The 16,584-nt window shown below is 35.5% G+C and overlaps 4 protein-coding genes across 4 annotated transcripts in view; 1 reads left to right on the forward strand and 3 right to left on the reverse strand.

Moving 5' to 3' along the window:
- Nucleotides 1–1,353, forward strand: part of LOC100254166 (myosin-15) — a 33,412-nt gene extending 32,059 nt beyond the window's left edge. The window contains exon 39 of the mRNA XM_002281579.5: nucleotides 689–1,353. Within this exon, the coding sequence (XP_002281615.2) occupies nucleotides 689–812 (124 nt within the window). The 3' untranslated portion in view covers nucleotides 813–1,353. The remainder of the gene's footprint in view (nucleotides 1–688) is intronic.
- Nucleotides 1,354–2,311: 958 nt separating this feature from the next.
- Nucleotides 2,312–5,318, reverse strand: LOC100260963 (uncharacterized). The gene is made up of 2 exons (XM_002281805.5): nucleotides 4,609–5,318; nucleotides 2,312–3,002 (listed from the first exon to the last, which is right to left on the reverse strand). Exons 1-2 carry the CDS (start codon nucleotides 4,926–4,928, stop codon nucleotides 2,477–2,479), a joined length of 846 nt encoding a protein of 281 aa, XP_002281841.1. The 5' UTR covers nucleotides 4,929–5,318; the 3' UTR covers nucleotides 2,312–2,476.
- Nucleotides 5,319–8,256: 2,938 nt separating this feature from the next.
- On the reverse strand, nucleotides 8,257–11,372 carry LOC100249062 (endoglucanase 16). Its single transcript, XM_002280065.5, has 8 exons — nucleotides 11,076–11,372; nucleotides 10,727–10,939; nucleotides 10,384–10,584; nucleotides 10,132–10,209; nucleotides 9,260–9,409; nucleotides 9,066–9,174; nucleotides 8,780–8,943; nucleotides 8,257–8,691 (listed from the first exon to the last, which is right to left on the reverse strand). The coding sequence occupies exons 1-8, from the start codon at nucleotides 11,298–11,300 to the stop codon at nucleotides 8,362–8,364; spliced, it is 1,470 nt and encodes a 489-aa protein (XP_002280101.3). The 5' UTR covers nucleotides 11,301–11,372; the 3' UTR covers nucleotides 8,257–8,361.
- An 854-nt stretch (nucleotides 11,373–12,226) lies between these two features.
- On the reverse strand, nucleotides 12,227–15,564 carry LOC100243909 (endoglucanase 16). The gene is made up of 8 exons (XM_002280084.5): nucleotides 15,036–15,564; nucleotides 14,738–14,950; nucleotides 14,394–14,594; nucleotides 14,225–14,302; nucleotides 13,921–14,070; nucleotides 13,705–13,813; nucleotides 12,969–13,132; nucleotides 12,227–12,627 (listed from the first exon to the last, which is right to left on the reverse strand). The coding sequence occupies exons 1-8, from the start codon at nucleotides 15,252–15,254 to the stop codon at nucleotides 12,301–12,303; spliced, it is 1,461 nt and encodes a 486-aa protein (XP_002280120.2). The 5' UTR covers nucleotides 15,255–15,564; the 3' UTR covers nucleotides 12,227–12,300.
- Nucleotides 15,565–16,584: the final 1,020 nt, after the last annotated feature.

Consider the following 16,584-nt stretch of genomic DNA (forward strand, 5'->3'; position numbering starts at 1 on the left):
CTTTATTGAACCTCCCTTGTTAAATTGATATGCTTAATATACTAGGGCTGTTTGGGGAACCTACAAATTCTGTCAGCTGATATTAAGCTGTCCAGTTTTTAAATCTTGTTGTTGGTTAAGACTATTCTAAATGCATTTGAGGTTCAAGCGAAAAATAATGTGTTTTTCAGTTTTCAGGTCAAGTAATTGAAAAACACACTAAATTTTGTTGCTAGTCAGATCATTTAAAATAGTTCATCAAAAGAACAATAGTAGGATTGTGGACTCAGCCCAGCAGCTTTCTGAAGTTCCTTCTGGATTGGGTATTAATTTCACTATCATCCCTTCAGATTTTGAAATTAATAGTAGGAACTCAATGGCTCCTCCAGTCATGGAATCATATGATTTCCTACTCACACAGATTTTGAATTTTTTTTTTTTTTTGGCATACAATAATCAATAAGTAAAAACTAATTAGAAATGCAATCTATCATATTTTTTTTATATCTTCAGCTGAGGCTTATTGCTGCATGTGTTATTTTGATAGTCACATATATTAAATTTAAAAACTTCATGCCTCCAAAAATTTAAATGAGCCTAAAATAGATCATGTTGATCAGTGTAATTTGCCGGTTACTAGGGAGCCCTCTCAAGATATTTATTTTTTCTACCTGTTAGAAAGTCTCTCAAATATTAATCTCTGTTGCAGCATTCCATTTTCTACTGAAGACATATACATGGCTATCCCACCAATGGATCCTTCAGATGTTGAGCTGCCACCATTCTTATCTGAACATCCATCTGTGCAGTTTCTGATCCTCCATCCCAAGTAAATAAACCGGTAGATATTTCCCAAAGAACTGCCACTTGGAAGTTTTGCATAATTTGGACATATGTCCGTGTCTGGAGAGGCCGGCTCTTTGGACAAAAAATCATCATCTCTGTATGCTCGAGAGAGGATTGTTAGTAGTCAGTCATCAGAAAATGGTAAAGCTCACTAAACATACTACTACTCAAATGATTGGGAATTGCCTCTGTTCTTGATCATAGATTCCTAATGTAGTTTCATGGATTAATTACTAGGGAGTTATACATCCTCAAATTACATGTAGGGTTATGCAGTAGTGGATGATGATTATTTGGGGGGATGAATTAGAGTCTCCTCTACTTAAAAGCTGCCTCTTTTTCTTTTCTTTTTTTCCCCTCCTTTAACTTTTATGAAGCCCCACCCTTTTAAGCTATGTACATGATCCAATCTTATAGGAAAAGGCATCCGTGTTGTATTCCACTTATCTTCTACCTTTTTCCTATTGTGTAAATTGACTTGGACAACAAAGAATTTCATTCATTGGTAGTAAAATTACTATTTTTCCACGTAGAATCTATCGATCCAGTTTTCCCATGTTTTGGTTGTGGGTGAAGAGGATGCAATACGCCAAACTGCGTCTAGCTATTATTTTTGGTTTCGATTCTATTTTTTGTTTTTTAAGTGAAAATAATGGAAGAATACCTTTCAGCAGGGTGGTTTTGTAATGAACATTCTCTTGAGTTTTACTGCTCCCATTTTCTGTTTTGTTCCCCATGTATGAGCGCTGTTGGACATGTTAAAGGGGCTTACTTCGGCTTAATTCCATGCACAAGCGCCGGGCTTGGACTAATTTACGGGCCATGTTTGGGCTTAAAATCAGCCCAAGCCTGGCCCTAAGAGGATTGGGCTGGGTGAGTGCTTTGACCCAAACGTTTTGGGGCTGCCTTGGCTGTACTGCAGGTCAACGGGCCGTAATATAGGCCGCTTAGTAGTGAACAGAGCTCAGCTTCAGCCTTCATATGCTCTGAATCACCATTGGCTTGGTTCTCAACTACACTAAAAAAGAATGGGGAAGGGAATGGACCTAAAAGACGACAAAGCCAAAAAAGAGAAAGCAGAAGTCCTAGTGTTTTTAGGCCAGAACCAAGGTAGTTAGGGCCTTAAATCTTTAGACCACAACCGAGGCATGCTTCAGCCCTGGGACATAATTATCACGACACCCACAAAACAGCATCCATCAAATTAGACCTTAGACGATTAAGACCTAGGGTTCCACGTGACAGCGTTTCAAACACTCGTCCCCATGTGCTGCACAAGCCCGTACCCTAGACTCCTGGTCAAACACACGCTGCATAGTCTTTCCTATTTATATCACGACAAACAAACAGAATGCTTGTCATCATCAAAAACCCAAGTACCCCATTATTTTAGAGAAAAAACAAAAAAGAAAGATGATTAGATAAGCATATGCTCAGCTCCCCCGTCCACCACTACCACATGCCATGTCGAAACTTTCTCATCAACTTTTCACAAACATGGGAAATAGATTAGGCAAATTGCCATCATTCTGCAATATTACAGAATACCATACCCAAAAAAGACCAGCACAATGGGCTGGGGAATTCTGAGGATTGGATTGTTTGACTCCATGGCAACCAACATTGGTTCAGACCAATTCTGGATGAGGGTTTAATTACTCAAGTTAGCTTTGCTGTGATCATCAGCTCCCCGACTAATTGGGGAGCTGGTTGCATTAGTGGTTCCGGAAGTGGCACACTGTTGTAGATCAGCCAAGGAGTAGGATCGCCATGCAGATAAATTCCGTTGAGGCGGTGATGAAGACACATTGTTGTGATATAGCCTAGCTTGTGGATGCAGGGGTGGGAGGAGTAGGGAAGGAGACCTTGAAATGCAGTTTAGGCTCGAGTTCAGATCCTCGCTGCTGTTATTACTATCAGAGCTGCTCATGGCAACTGCTAGAGCCAATGTGCTTCGGCTTGTGGCAGCAAGTTTCTTTGAAATCCCACCCCCATTACTTCTCAGTGGAAAATTTCGGTTTTTGTCCAAGACATGATTGTAAGCAAGTAGATTTCTACGTCTCCTGTTGTAGGCATTCTCTGGCTTTGCAAGGTCTTTACAGGAGGCAGAAGTAGAAGCATCTGCTAAACTGGTAAAGGACTTTGATTTGCCGTTGTAGAACCTTGATATGCCTCTCCTGCAACCAACCATATCATCACTCATTAGAAAAAGATCTCAATCTGCTAAATATCAAACATATTCTCATATAATTTGATTGTAACAAAACACAACAAAGACTCCATTTGGTGTTTGGAGAAGTGGATCCTTGAAGCTTTGTGATTAGACTCCCACTAACATGCTGCTCTTGCGGCAGAGGAACATGAAAACTACATTGCAAAAGGGATTGAAATAGACGGGTCTTGTGATTGTTTGAAATAGGGTTGGGTAATTCTTGGATTATTCAATGCATAGATAACAAAACAAGCAAATCAAAGCATAAAAACAATGGAATAAGTGATTAAGGTTACACACAGTTTGTTCTTGATCAGGTTAAATTGCCTTAGCAGAACAGAGAGGCCATTTCTTTCAATGTCTGATCTTCTGGATTAAAACAGAGACCAGAACTGAAAACAAAGCTCTGTTTAAGGTAGCTTTCTTAGGTGTAGGAGATAGACCATGAATGCTTGTGACATTGCAAGAATACAACGAGTGAAGAGGAGAATGTAGTGTGGAACAGAAGGAAGAAGACTGAGATAGAGGCAGCGAGACCTGCTATATGGGCCTTGGTTGCAGACATGCAACGCAGCAGCAGGCTAAGCCAATGGCAACTCATGGTCTGTGAAACTGAAGCTGACATCTCTCTTAAGGATGTGTTGAACTGACATCAAACCTAGAGTAAAAGTCAAAACTCTCCTCCCTGTTTGATCTGTGCCTTTTGGGCAACCCTCAACACTCTCCTTTCTTCCCCTTTCCTCCACCCCTTAACCCTGTACCTTGGGGCAGAAGTTAGAAATCTCACCGTTCAATGTTTCCCCCACCCCCCATAACAAGGTGATCTATGTCTTCTAGGCAAGGCTCAACCCCTAACTTGACGCAAAAGACCAAACTCTATGCGTTCAACGTTTCCCAGTCCCCTCAAAATAGGATTTGATGACCAACTAACAAGACGGACATCAGGCACCTTTAAGGGTTCCCGGAAGATAATCAACCTCAACAACTACCCTAATGATAACCTTCTGCATCACGGGCATATGGGATCCTTATCCCAGAGTCAGGAACAGCACAGCTTGTGATGAAAGCGCCAAATAGCAAACCATGTTCTATACACACGGCAGCGGATTTTCTTTTTCACTCACTTTTGGAACTTTGTGACTCATGATGTTATAGAAGATCGACTGATCCTCCCAATTTCAAAAACGATCACATCCTTCTATGATTCTGAGGAACAAGCCCATAACGAGTTTTGGTTTCCAACAAAATCTAAACCCCACGCATTGTTTGATTACTGAGAAACCTAAGATAAAGATACTGGAAAATTCTATAATGACTTAAGCTTCCAATTTCTTTTCCCCAGCTCTCCCGGTAGCCAAACGGATAATAACCCATTTCTACAAATAAGCTTCAAAAATAAATTAAAAGAGACAACACAATTACCATCCCTGAAACTCTGGAAATCAACTATAAAATATTAAAAAAAAAAAAAAAAAAAAAAACCCTCGGTTGATCTACAGATGTTAGATAAAGAAGAGAACAGAGAATTTCATAACTACCGAATAGAAGGAATTGAGGGAGAGGGAACAAACCGTAGTGGCAAGACCTCCTCCAATGCATTCATTGAATCCAACGGCCGCTTATACGAGCTCTGAACCTCAGTCTCGCCGGAATCTTCCTGGTCCGATGACATTCCAGAGACATCGCTGTTCTTCCCTATCGAAGACGACGAACTGCAAGAATCCAGCTCCTCTTCTCTCTCCTCCGCCTTCGCCGCCATCTCTCCCCCAGCCGGAAACCTCCGATCCCCCGTCAACAGCTCCGGCGACTCAAAGATCGAGATGCACGACATTCCATGCATGAATCCAGAACCTTCGATTCTATTACTGCTTCTATCCAAAGCAATCGACATCGCAACAACTGGAAGAAACTAATACTCCGTTTGGTTGCCAAGAAATCGAGTTTCAAAAAAAAAATGCAAAGTAGAACACAAAAATTCAAAATCACATCCAAATACTTCAACTCCAATTCAGAACCAAACGGAAAATCAAAAGATTCAAAAACTTTTGATTTTCTCGCCTTTTCTCAGCAACCAAACATGGAAAAAAGAAAAAGCTGTACAGAACCCAAATGGAGGATGATCGATGAGATCTCTGAAACAGAGCGAGCAGAGAAAGAAAGGTGGAGAGGAGACATAATTATTATTATCATTTATTTATTATTAATCCCAAAAAAAAAAATTTAATTATTTAATTAGATAAAATAATAAATAAGGAAGGCGAGGCCTTATCCTGAATCCTCATCCACTGGCCAATGTTAGAAAATGTAAAAAAATGTTGTAATTGAAAATGAGAGATTATCAGGTGCTTTACCATGTATCCAGCTTAACCTGCTATCGGATTCTCTCCTTTTTCGTTATCCACAATTTCCCCAAAATATTTACCAAAAATAAATAACAAAAATTTATTACATCATACCATTATCTTTGTTATAATTATTTGTTTTTATATTTATACACTAAAATGAAAAATACTTTTAATTTTGGAGATTCTTGCATCAAATCTATGCTTATCAAATTCTCATCTCGATCATCTTTAGTTAATAATCCTTCATCACATGGGTCATTGGACCTAATAAAATTTAGAATCCTGACTCTTATAAAATCAAACTCTAATATCTTAAATGACAATTTTTTCTAAAAGCTTAATTTTATAAGATTTGAGTTTAACATGCATATCAAACTCCTTGACAAAATCCAATATCATAATATTTAAAACATGGATACGACATCACTTGATTGATGATCCTTTTAATGTTACCACAGAACACTTAAATTTAATATTAACATTTGAGGTTAAATATATTTTATCCTTTCAAAATTTTATGTATTTTATACTTTACATTTTTATATTCAAAATTTAATATTTTATTGTCTAGATTTATTAAAAACCAATTATTTGCCTTCAATTACAAATACTTTATAAAATTATAAAAGGGATTGTAATTTTTCATTCTATAGAATCAATTTTGAATTGAAAATTTTCAAAATGTTATTTACATGATTATTTATGACTTTTGTATATAGTTGTGATGTATTTCTTTGTATTTTAATCTTATTTATTTATTCAACAAATTATTATTGAATTCTTAATAAGTTTAAGGGTAAAATGTTGCTATTTAAATGTCAAATGAGTATCAATTTATTTTTTCTAATTCTTAAATAAGGTAGTATACGTGTCGGAATTCTATTGCATCGGATCATTTAGGTTCAGTGATCCGCGAGGCAGACGAGTTTTTCTAATTGTTGCGGAGATTGAAGCATTCCACGGTAAAGTGAGGGGACGCTACGGACGCATGGACCAATGGGAAGGGGGAAGTGTCAAAATTCAAAAGGTTTAAGTATCTGTCTAAGGAGGAAAAAAGGAGGAAGAAGATAAAATTTTGGATTGGCTTCAGGTTAAATCTTTGACTTTTTTATTCACAAAAACTTGAATTTTTTTATTTAATTTAAAAAATAAAAAAATTAATAATCATATAATTTATTATTAACTAAAGAAGTTTTTCAATCTAATATAATAACTTTAAAAAAAAAAGTATTGAATTAAAAAAAAAAAAACAAAACAAAAATATTGTCGGGCGAGATTTTTTTTTTTGTTTTTAAAAATAAATATTATGGGGTGAGGATCAGGGTGGGTGGGATGACGTGGAAATGACGGATGTTGCGGCGTTTGGTGAGGCTTATCCCAAAGGCCATGATCCGTTGGTGTGTTCCATGTATATCTAGGAGCGGGTCCCACCCACATTAATTTATATTTATTTATTAGTTGTTTTTGATAAGATCTTTGTCTCTCTTTGTGGTGGCTTGACTTTAGTCTGGATTTAGGGCTCTTTGCCTCCAGCTGTTTTAGTTTTACACGTTACATGGACACAAGCATATAATCCACTTTCTTTGCCTTTTCTTTTCTCCCATCTTACTACCTCAAAATTCAACTTTCTCCCTTGTTTCGGTCTTTCCCTTCCATCGTCGTCTAAGGTTTGTTTTCAAAAAACTTGTTTGACGTTAATTCCGATAAAAGATGTTCTTCGTTTGACATTCTTCATAATCGTCTTAAATTTTTTTAAGACGATTATTGAATGAATCGGGATTTAACTATATCATTTAATAAAAAAAATGTTCTTCAATTGGCATTTTTGAAAATGATTAATGGATCGCGATTTAACCATATCATTTAATAATACAAAATATTAAAATTTTTCAGTCACAAAATATTAGAATTTTCAGTCAAACAATGTTATAATTTCTATGGTTTTTATTATTTTATTCTTGATTTAGATGTATAAATTCTATGGGGTGACATTAGAAATGACGATGAATGGCGAAACTTAAGGGTCATATTGGTCAACTGCATATGAAGGTGTCAACATTCTAGAGCCTTCCTGCGACCAATTTGACCTTTGACCCAAAATACGTATTTTAAAAAACCTTAATATAAAGTTTTTAATATTTATGAGATGAAGAATATTTTTGGACCGACTTTTCAATTAAAAGTGAGACTAAGTCCAAAAAATTGGTCTATTCGGCTTCGGGATGAGGCGAGCCACAGTGTTTGTGAGCTGGCTTGGGCTGATGGACCCAATTCAAAGGGGTAGATCCTCCAGCATCATTGAGGATTCGGAAGTGGGCCAAGTGGGCCAATATTGAGGTCCGTGAGGATGATGTTGTGGGCCAACGCGTAACTAGGCTTCATATTATATGAACACGTGGCAAGGTAGTTCAACTTGCCGCATTTACGTCTTCTCCGTCACGTGGTGAGGTGTCACATCGTGTACGGCGTTATCCAAACGACATTCCTACTCGCGAAAGTACAGTTAACCAGATACTCGCTTTCTGTTTAAGTGGTTGAGTGGGAGTATATTCAAATTAGGATAGGCTATAAATCCATCTCTAAAATTTTTTAAATCTTATTTTTCATGAATTTTTAATAATAAACTTTAAAAAATAAAATAAATTTAATCACTTTTTAAAAAACATTAAAATAAATTAAGGTTATGCCCACATTCTCCTTCAATGGTTAAAATTAATTTTCCACTATCCAACTCAATCACACTAATCCTCCCAACTACCAACCTAAACCTAACCCGATAAAATATTATTATTATTATTATTATTCTCAAAGTTGGTAACATACCCGAATTGTACTAAGTTCCATGCCTATTACACTTTACCAAATAAAATTTAAGGAAAGAAATTAAAATTTTAAATTTTTATTTTTGTAATTTCCAAATAACCCATAAAAAAAAAAAAATAACAAATTTATAATAGGAATAAAAATGTGACATCCTCCCTAAAGAGTGTGGGCAGCAGCTAACTTTGCTAGAACACCGACTGCAAGGGAGTTGACATAGGTGCATGGCTCGGTCATGGGAGATTGCCAACGCAGGTCAAGGAAGGTGTCGTTGCGGTCAGGGCCACCAACAATGGCGCCGGTGAGCATATTAGGGTTTGGTTCATTTTTATGGAACCAGTAGACGAAGCTCATTCCACAGTTTACTGTGTAGTTTTCAGGCAGTTTTGGAACTGAAGACCCTCTATGGTGTGCGTGCGTGGGTGGATTGTTTCCGAAGCCCACCATGTACGATCTTCCTTCTGGGTTTTCTCCTAGTAGATAATCCATCTGCAACAAATGGAAAGATCAGTAGAAAATTATTTTTTTGAGAATAAAAAATTGCTGGGTTTTTCCTAGTAAATTAAATAATACATACCTGTTGTTTCGCGAAGGCCATGAGGTGAGTCGAATAAAATTGCTGATTATTGCATGTAACATTTTGATTGAATTGGGCAAGTAGATCACTGTAGATGCTGAACAAGAGAGCTGTGCTTGTAACATATTGGCTATTGGCACCATCTCTTACATGAACCATGCCGCCTATCATCAAAAGGTTTGGGTGAATGTATCATGCACTACCAAAATTCCTAAATTAATTTCAGAATATTTAAAAAATATAATAAGCGAAAAAAGGAAAATACAAATGGGAGGGAGAGAAAAACCTGGGGTGATGTGAATGTGGTGAGAGGGACTATCAGGAAGCACAGAGCAAACAAAACTATCTGCTTGGTTCTTGAATTTCTCCAAACTCTTCTCCCCTTCAAAATAAAACTGCATTCTATAAATTCATAAATGAATGGATGCTAATATTATCACTCAACAAATGAAGTTGTGGCTGCAAATTATATATTGATACCTTAGATAAGAGGATTTGGGCTCCACCATATTTAAGATCCCAGCTGAACTCATTTACATTTTCACTGATGGATTCTTCTTCTATATACTGCAAGTACTTTGGCCTCTTTGTGGCAATGTATAGCCATGTTGCTGCCCATAGTAACTCATCCTACATTTCCAATTTCTACTGCAATTACTCTTTCAATCATTCACAACTTCATAAACACTTTTTCTTTAAATACACTTTATTCCCCGAGATTTGACTTGTTTTATTCTTTACCCTTTTACATTCAAAACTCAATGATTTACCCCAAAATCTTGATAAAAAGAAATGTTTTACCCTCACTTATAAATTTTTCATATTTTTTTTTTAAATGATAATTTTACGATATAATTATATTTGTTTAAACTTAGGTAAAATCAATTTGTGTAATTTTTCAATACTTTCAAGAATCTTTTTAATAATTGAAAAACTTTCTATAGTCAAGCCCTTAGACTTTTCATGGGGACCCAAATATCAAAGTGTTGATCGTTTCACAAGCAACAATTAGTATAGGACAAATTCAACATATCATCAATAACACGATTTGAATCTATGACTATGTGTTGACCATTAATTTTAATTTTTTATTTTAAAGAAATATTTGTATGATTATTCTTGATTTTTGTAAATATTAAGTTTTGAATTTATAACATGCCAAAAATCAAAGAATAAAATATATTTAATTTCTTTTTTATTTGTTTCTTTGAAATAAATATATTATGTTAAGAATTTTTTTTATTTCTCAAATACGAATATTTAGGAAAAATGTTGTTTTTATATTCATTTTTTTTTTTTTCTTCTCTTTCTCCTTCTCCGTTTTGGTTGAGGCAAAAGGGTAAAGAGATTACATTATAGCCCGAGTAGGAGCAATAGAAGGGGCATGCTCCATCGTAGCTTCCATTAAATAATGTAGCAAACTGGAAAAGCTGCAAATACAAGTAAAAGAGAAAAATAAATCAAAAAATAATTTTAATTTTTTTTTCCTCATATTATCATTTAAAAAAAAAAAATTATCATCCAAAAGGGAGCGCAAAGGCCAAGGTTGTCTTCGCACGTGATTCCTAAAAGAAAGAGAAAAAGAACAAAAACAAAAGAAATACCATTTTGGCTTTATTGAGGAGACGACGAGAGTAGAGGTGATCAGAGCCTCTAAAGACGATGGAAGAAGAAGCCATGGCTGCGGAAGTTTCAGCTGCAATCTCTGTTCCAGGCCTGTTCTCATCCACCACTAATACACTCCTCCTTGTCTCCATGTTCTCTGGCCTAATCCAACACTCGTGATCTTCCACGGGGTCTCCCACCTTCTTTCACATTCAACACAATCATTTCTCTCTCACATATACATACATACATACATATATATATATATATATATATATATATATATATATATATATATACGACTACTAGTATTACAAAGTGGCCGGCCGATGTGGGACTCACCTGCACATACAACCGATTTTTTTGAGAAGATGCCTTGAGAAAATAGTCAGTGCCCCACTTGATAGCGGCCCGGACATTCTCAAGCTCTTCACTTGCTCCTAACTCCGCTTCATAAAAAATAGCTGCCCACGATAAAGTCGTAATAGTGAAAGCCATTGGTAGCCCAAATTTCACATTGTCACCCGCATCATAGTATCCACCCACAAGGTCCACCTACATACATATATATATATATATATATATATATATATATATATATATATATATATATATAACTTCATCAAACTTCAAACAAAAAGAAATACAAGACTAATATATATAGTTTTTTTTGTATTGTGATGGTATGTACATTTGCGAGTTTTCCGTCGTCAAGAGCCGAGTTTCCTCTCCATGCAAGCCTAGAGGTTGGAGGAAGCTTTCCGGACCTCTGTGCCTCCAAGAAAATAATGGACTTGGTGAGAGCTTCTTTGTAGTTGAAGTCCCCACCATTAATAATGGGTATGAAAAATGGGGAGAAAAGAGCCAAGTATGATATGAAAATGGGTGGAGATGTTCGTCTAATACACATTCTCATCAACCCAAAAAACACATAAGAGACTCAAGAGAAAGAGGAATGGGAGAGAAGGACTTATTAGCTTATCTCTCCCAAGTCCCAATTCACAAGCCCCTTGTCCAATGTGGTTAGGTTTAGTGGACTCACATGTTCAAAAGCTGAGTCCTCACAGGATCTTTGTCTCTCCCTTCGTTCTTTATATGTTACCTACCCCTACCTTCATTTTTGTTTTTCTTCCATAGTAGAGGAAGAATTTGGAAGCAATAGGTGAAGAATTGGGTCGGTTGGGTTGGCCTTTTCTTGGCCCACTTCTTAATTTGGGCTACACCTAGTCTAGACTAGGTAGGACTTTCACCTCAAGCCATACCCAAGTTTTTAACAAATATATTTTTCTTAATCAAATTGAGTATATATACATATATCTCATGTTATACTTAACAGCATGTTTGGTATCAAGGAATGTGAACTCCATTATAAATGATTTATTAAAAATGAGAATGTTTTTATGAAAACCAAACTCACTTATTAAGATTTAGATTTGATGGATTAAACTCGAAGGGGCAAATGCTCCCTCAAAAAATAAAAAATTAGCATCTAAAATAAAATATTAATCATATGACCTCAATTTTGAAAGAGAAACAAATGAACCAAGTAATTTTTTAGCCCATATTTACACCCCAAACTAATCTCCATCATTTTATATTCCTTGTATAGTATTTTTAACTTCGTCTTTTTTTCACAACTTTGCTCTCATTTTTATCCCCATTCCTATTATCGTATATTAAGCACTATCTTAATCTTTTCAAATGATAGAAACTTATTTTTTGGATTTTTCGATCATCTAACCTCTTCAATCAAATGTACACACCACATCAAGTATCATGGATGCAATAAAAAAAATTTCAATGCAACAACTTTCGTTTTTTATTTTGAAGTGAACGGTCCAAGTGCCCATCAAAAAGTCAAACATGAAGCCTACAACAAATCTTTTTTCAAATATTTCACATACATCATCTCTGAGTTAAGCGTTGTGCATGGCCAAGTGTGATAGCACACCAACCGCAAGCGAATTCACGTACGTGCATGGCTCGGTCTTGGATGAGTCCCAACGTTTATCGTCGAAGTTATCGTTGCGGTCGGGGCCACCGAGAATGGCACCCGTTAGCTCGTTAGGGTTTGCGTCGTTCTTATTGAACCAATACACAAAGCTCATGGCACAACTCACTGTGGAGCCTTGAGGCAGTTTTGGAACTGAGGCTCCCCTATGGTGTGCTTGTGTTGGGGGGTTGTTTCCAAATCCAACCATGTATGATCTTCCTTCCGGGTTTTTTCCTAGTAAATAATCCATCTGCAATTTTATTTAAAAATTAATTAATGTCCATGAAAAAAACCTTCTAATTAAGAAAAATGTTAGTTGTATAGTCACTTTTATAACATTTTTTTTTTTTTCATATTTACGAACTTTATGATGCTCGGATGTTGAGTAGTTTTTGAATTTTGAGTATTATTAATTAAAACAATTGTAATATATACTTACGAAAATATATTTTTCAAAAGGGATTTAGGGAGGATCCCAAAAAGTTCGATAAAAGGTAAAAAAGAAAAAAATAGAGGAAAAAAAAGGTAAAGAAAATGGTATGTATATATATAAAAAGAAGCAAATTTGAAGTGGAGGGTAGGGAGGAGTACCTGTTGTTTGGCAAAGGCCATGAGGTGAGTATGGTCAAATTGTTGACCACCGCATACAACCTTCTGGTTGAATTGAGCAAGTATATTGCTGTACACAGCAAACAAATGGGCTGTCCCCGTAACATACTGGGTGTTGGCACCATCTCTCAAATGTACCATGCCACCTGAAAATCAACCATTCACCCTTGAATATCACCAAAAACCAAAAGTAACTCATTTTTTTTTAGCATTATTATTATTATTATTATTATTATTATTATTTTCGGGTTTGGACATGGACTCAATAAGTTAGAAAAACCAAATTTACGATGAGCTTGAAATATATTACTTTTCGAACCAAAAAGCTTATGCTTTGATTGGCAACTTTTTTTAATAAAAAAAATTGTTTTCTACTCTCAACTTTTTTAGAATTGTTTTAAAAAATAATTATATAGATATAAAGAATGATTAAAAATAATGTATTACATATAAAAATTATTTTTAAAATATATTTAAAAACATAGGGAAAAAAATCAATAATATTTTAGATTTTGAATAGACTTCTTGTTTTATAAAATATTAAACTGTTCTCAAAATATTTTTTTCAAAAATACTACCCAAAAGAGAGCCTTAAACATTTAGATGGTGAGGAATTATGAATATATGTTTGAATTCATTTGGGTGAAAGACAGTATGAAAAAAATATATGGAAACCAGTTTTAACAGTCTTGAGGAGGAAATGGGAGGGGAGAGAAACCTGGAGTGAGGTAAATCTGGTGGTAGGGGCTATCAGGAAGCACTGAACATATGAAACTGTCAGCTTGGTTCTTGAATGTCTCTAAGCCCTTCTCCCCTTCAAAATAAAACTGCATTTCACACCACAAAAGAACAAAGAATTATTAAAAAATAAAAATAAAAGTTGGTGGGGGGTGCAAAAATCCAAATGAAGTAGTTGTGACTGCAAATATGGAACCTTAGAGAGGAGGATTTGGGCTCCAGCATACTTAAGGTCCCAACTAAACTCAGCTACACTTGCACTTATGGATTCTTCCTGTATGTATTTCAAGTATTTTGGCTTCCTTGTGGCAATGTATAGCCATGTTGCTGCCCACAATAGCTCATCCTGCAATTCCCCCAACATTTTAAATCATTAATCATTCCATCTTACCTTAACATTTTATCATAAACATTTTGGATAAATTTTAAATAGAAAACAGTTTGGAAACCAAATAGGCTTCTGGTATTTTCACTGAAGAGGAAGGGTGGAGAAAAATCACATTGTAGCCTGAGAAGGAGCAATAGAAAGGGCATTCTCCATCATAAGTTCCTTTATGTGCTTTGGCAAACTCAAAAAGCTGCAAATGCATAGAAAAAAAGAAGTGTAATTGATTTCGATTCTTCCAAAACGGAACGAAAAGAGCTCTACAGAAGCTTATGGTGAAATACCAGTTTGGCTTTGTTGAGGAGCCTACGAGCATAGGCACGATCAACACCTCTAAATACAATAGAAGAAGAAGCCATGGCAGCAGAAGTTTCAGCTGCAATCTCTGTTCCAGGCATTTTATCATCTATCATCAACACTGTCCTTGGCGTCTCCATGTTTTCGGGTCTCATCCAACATTGATGATCTTGTACCGGGTCTCCCACCTTCATTCATATTCAATACAAAAAACTTATGAAACAAATTCTCAAAACTGTTTTAAAAAATAGAAAACTGTTTTCAAAAACAATTTCCAAACAGTCCCTTCATTTCTTTTTTCGGTTTTCTTTAGACCAGTTATCAGCCTCACCTGCACATACAATCTATTTTTCCGAGGATACGCTTTGAGAAAATAATCTGTGCCCCACTTGATCGCATCTCTCATATTTTCAAGCTCACCAGTTGCTTTCAACTCTGATTCATAAAAGATAGCTGACCATGAAAGAGTGGTAACAGTGAAAGCCATGGGAAGCCCATACTTCACATTGTCTCCTGCATCATAATATCCTCCAACAAGATCCGCCTAAATGCGAAAACCAATCATTCAGATCAATAAATTGGTGAAAACCCGGAAAAAAAATAGTACTTTTGACAGAAAATAATCTCACATTTACGAGTTTTCCATCCTCAAGGGCCGAGTCTCCTCTCCAAGGTAGCCTATTATTGGCAGGAAGCTTCCCTGATCTCTGTGCCTCGAGGAAAATAAGGGACTTGGTCAGAGCATCCTTGTAGTTAATATCACTGCCATTAACTAACCCGAAAAATCCTTCAAACAAAGCCAACCATGCCACAGCAATGGCTGCAGATGCTCTCACAAACATCCCCATCAACCAAAAATCTTAAAATCAGAATCAAACTCCAAAAACAGCAAAAAGAAAAAGATAGTTTTTGATGGAGGGGATGAAGGGTTGTGTCAAGTTAAGAATAAAATCAGAATCAAACTCCCAAAAAAAAAAAGAAGAAGAGAAAAAGGTGATTTCTGATGGAGGGGATGGAGGGTTGTGCCAAGTTTAAAATAAAAATGAGAAGGGTGGTTGTGATTTCTGTTCCTAAGTTTGTTTTGGGGAACAAGAAAAATAAGAGGTGGTGGCTCTGGTTTTGTTTTATGGCGGGAAGGAAGAAAGAGTTAGTTATTGGCAGTTGTGGGGCTTGGTTCCCTTGTGTGTTATTATTTATTGGATGGAGAGAAAAAGTGGGTTATTGGAATTGAAAATGTGGGGTTAGAGAAACAGCTTTGACTACTCCTTTACCTAAGTATATCAATTACTTATTTTGGGAAAAAGAAAACAGAGAAGTACTCGTCACTTTTGTTAAGGAAAAAGTGGTGTAATATGATAAATAAAAAAATGAGTGAAAATATATTTTTAGTTAGGGAAGCTGAAATTTGACATTACATCCATATTTTTTAAAGCCATGATTGAGGAAAATCCACTCGACATGATACTCATTTGCCTCCAATCCATTCTGCCATACCATTTTTCTTTTATTTATTTATTTATTTTTGGGAATATGGGTTTCCTCATCTTATTTGAGAACCAAGAGAGGCATTGGCTTCCTCAGCATTCCATTATGTTGTCAGCATAATATGGTAGAATTATTTTTATTATATTCATAAAATAATTTCAATTTAGTGCCAACATGATTAGGTGAAATGTTTTATTTATTAGAATATATAATTTAATAAATATAGTTTTAAAAAAAGCATAGTATTATTCTTTTATAAAGACCTACTCCCTCGTGTATAAACATTATGATAGACTTTAAAATGCATTAATTAGGTTAGTTGTAAGAGTCTACTTATATATATTCATTCATCTATACAATCCCGAAGATATAATAAAGATGTTATATCTATATTTTTTTGGTGTGGTTTGTATCAAGTTCCTTGTAAATATAAAACAAACTCAAAAACAGATAATATTTATAAAAGAGAAATAATATCGATGTTTGATTTTATCAAACCTCTCAATCCCATAAGACATGATGATGAAACTGTTGACTATAATGAGAGTCCATGCATGAAATTTCATTTATGATAAAAGCACAATTTTTTCAAGGTTTGCCTTGTATAGTAAAGGGACTTGGAGATTTTTGCATGAGCATTTTCGGGGACTAGCCCACTCCCCACTACTAAAGAGGGCAAATTCCTCGCACATA

This window comes from Vitis vinifera, chromosome 4 (genome assembly GCF_030704535.1).
Source record: "Vitis vinifera cultivar Pinot Noir 40024 chromosome 4, ASM3070453v1".
NCBI lineage: Eukaryota > Viridiplantae > Streptophyta > Magnoliopsida > Vitales > Vitaceae > Vitis > Vitis vinifera.

Excerpts from the sequence above, each read along its gene's own strand:
- LOC100260963 (XM_002281805.5), bottom strand. The coding sequence starts at position 4,928 with ATGTCGATTGCTTTGGATAGAAGCAGTAATAGAATCGAAGGTTCTGGA. Across the intron at positions 3,003-4,608 it reads GAGGAGGTCTTGCCACTACG|GAGAGGCATATCAAGGTTCT; the intron begins GTTTGTTCCCTC and ends GGTTGGTTGCAG.
- LOC100249062 (XM_002280065.5), bottom strand. The coding sequence starts at position 11,300 with ATGAGAATGTGTATTAGACGAACATCTCCACCCATTTTCATATCATAC. Across the intron at positions 9,175-9,259 it reads CCCAAATCCTCTTATCTAAG|TTTTATTTTGAAGGGGAGAA; the intron begins GTATCAATATAT and ends TATAGAATGCAG. Across the intron at positions 8,692-8,779 it reads TGGCCTTCGCGAAACAACAG|ATGGATTATCTACTAGGAGA; the intron begins GTATGTATTATT and ends CATTTGTTGCAG.
- LOC100243909 (XM_002280084.5), bottom strand. The coding sequence starts at position 15,254 with ATGGGGATGTTTGTGAGAGCATCTGCAGCCATTGCTGTGGCATGGTTG. Across the intron at positions 14,071-14,224 it reads GCTCCTTCTCAGGCTACAAT|GATGAGCTATTGTGGGCAGC; the intron begins GTGATTTTTCTC and ends GGGGAATTGCAG. Across the intron at positions 13,133-13,704 it reads CCAGATTTACCTCACTCCAG|GTGGCATGGTACATTTGAGA; the intron begins GTTTCTCTCCCC and ends GTTGATTTTCAG.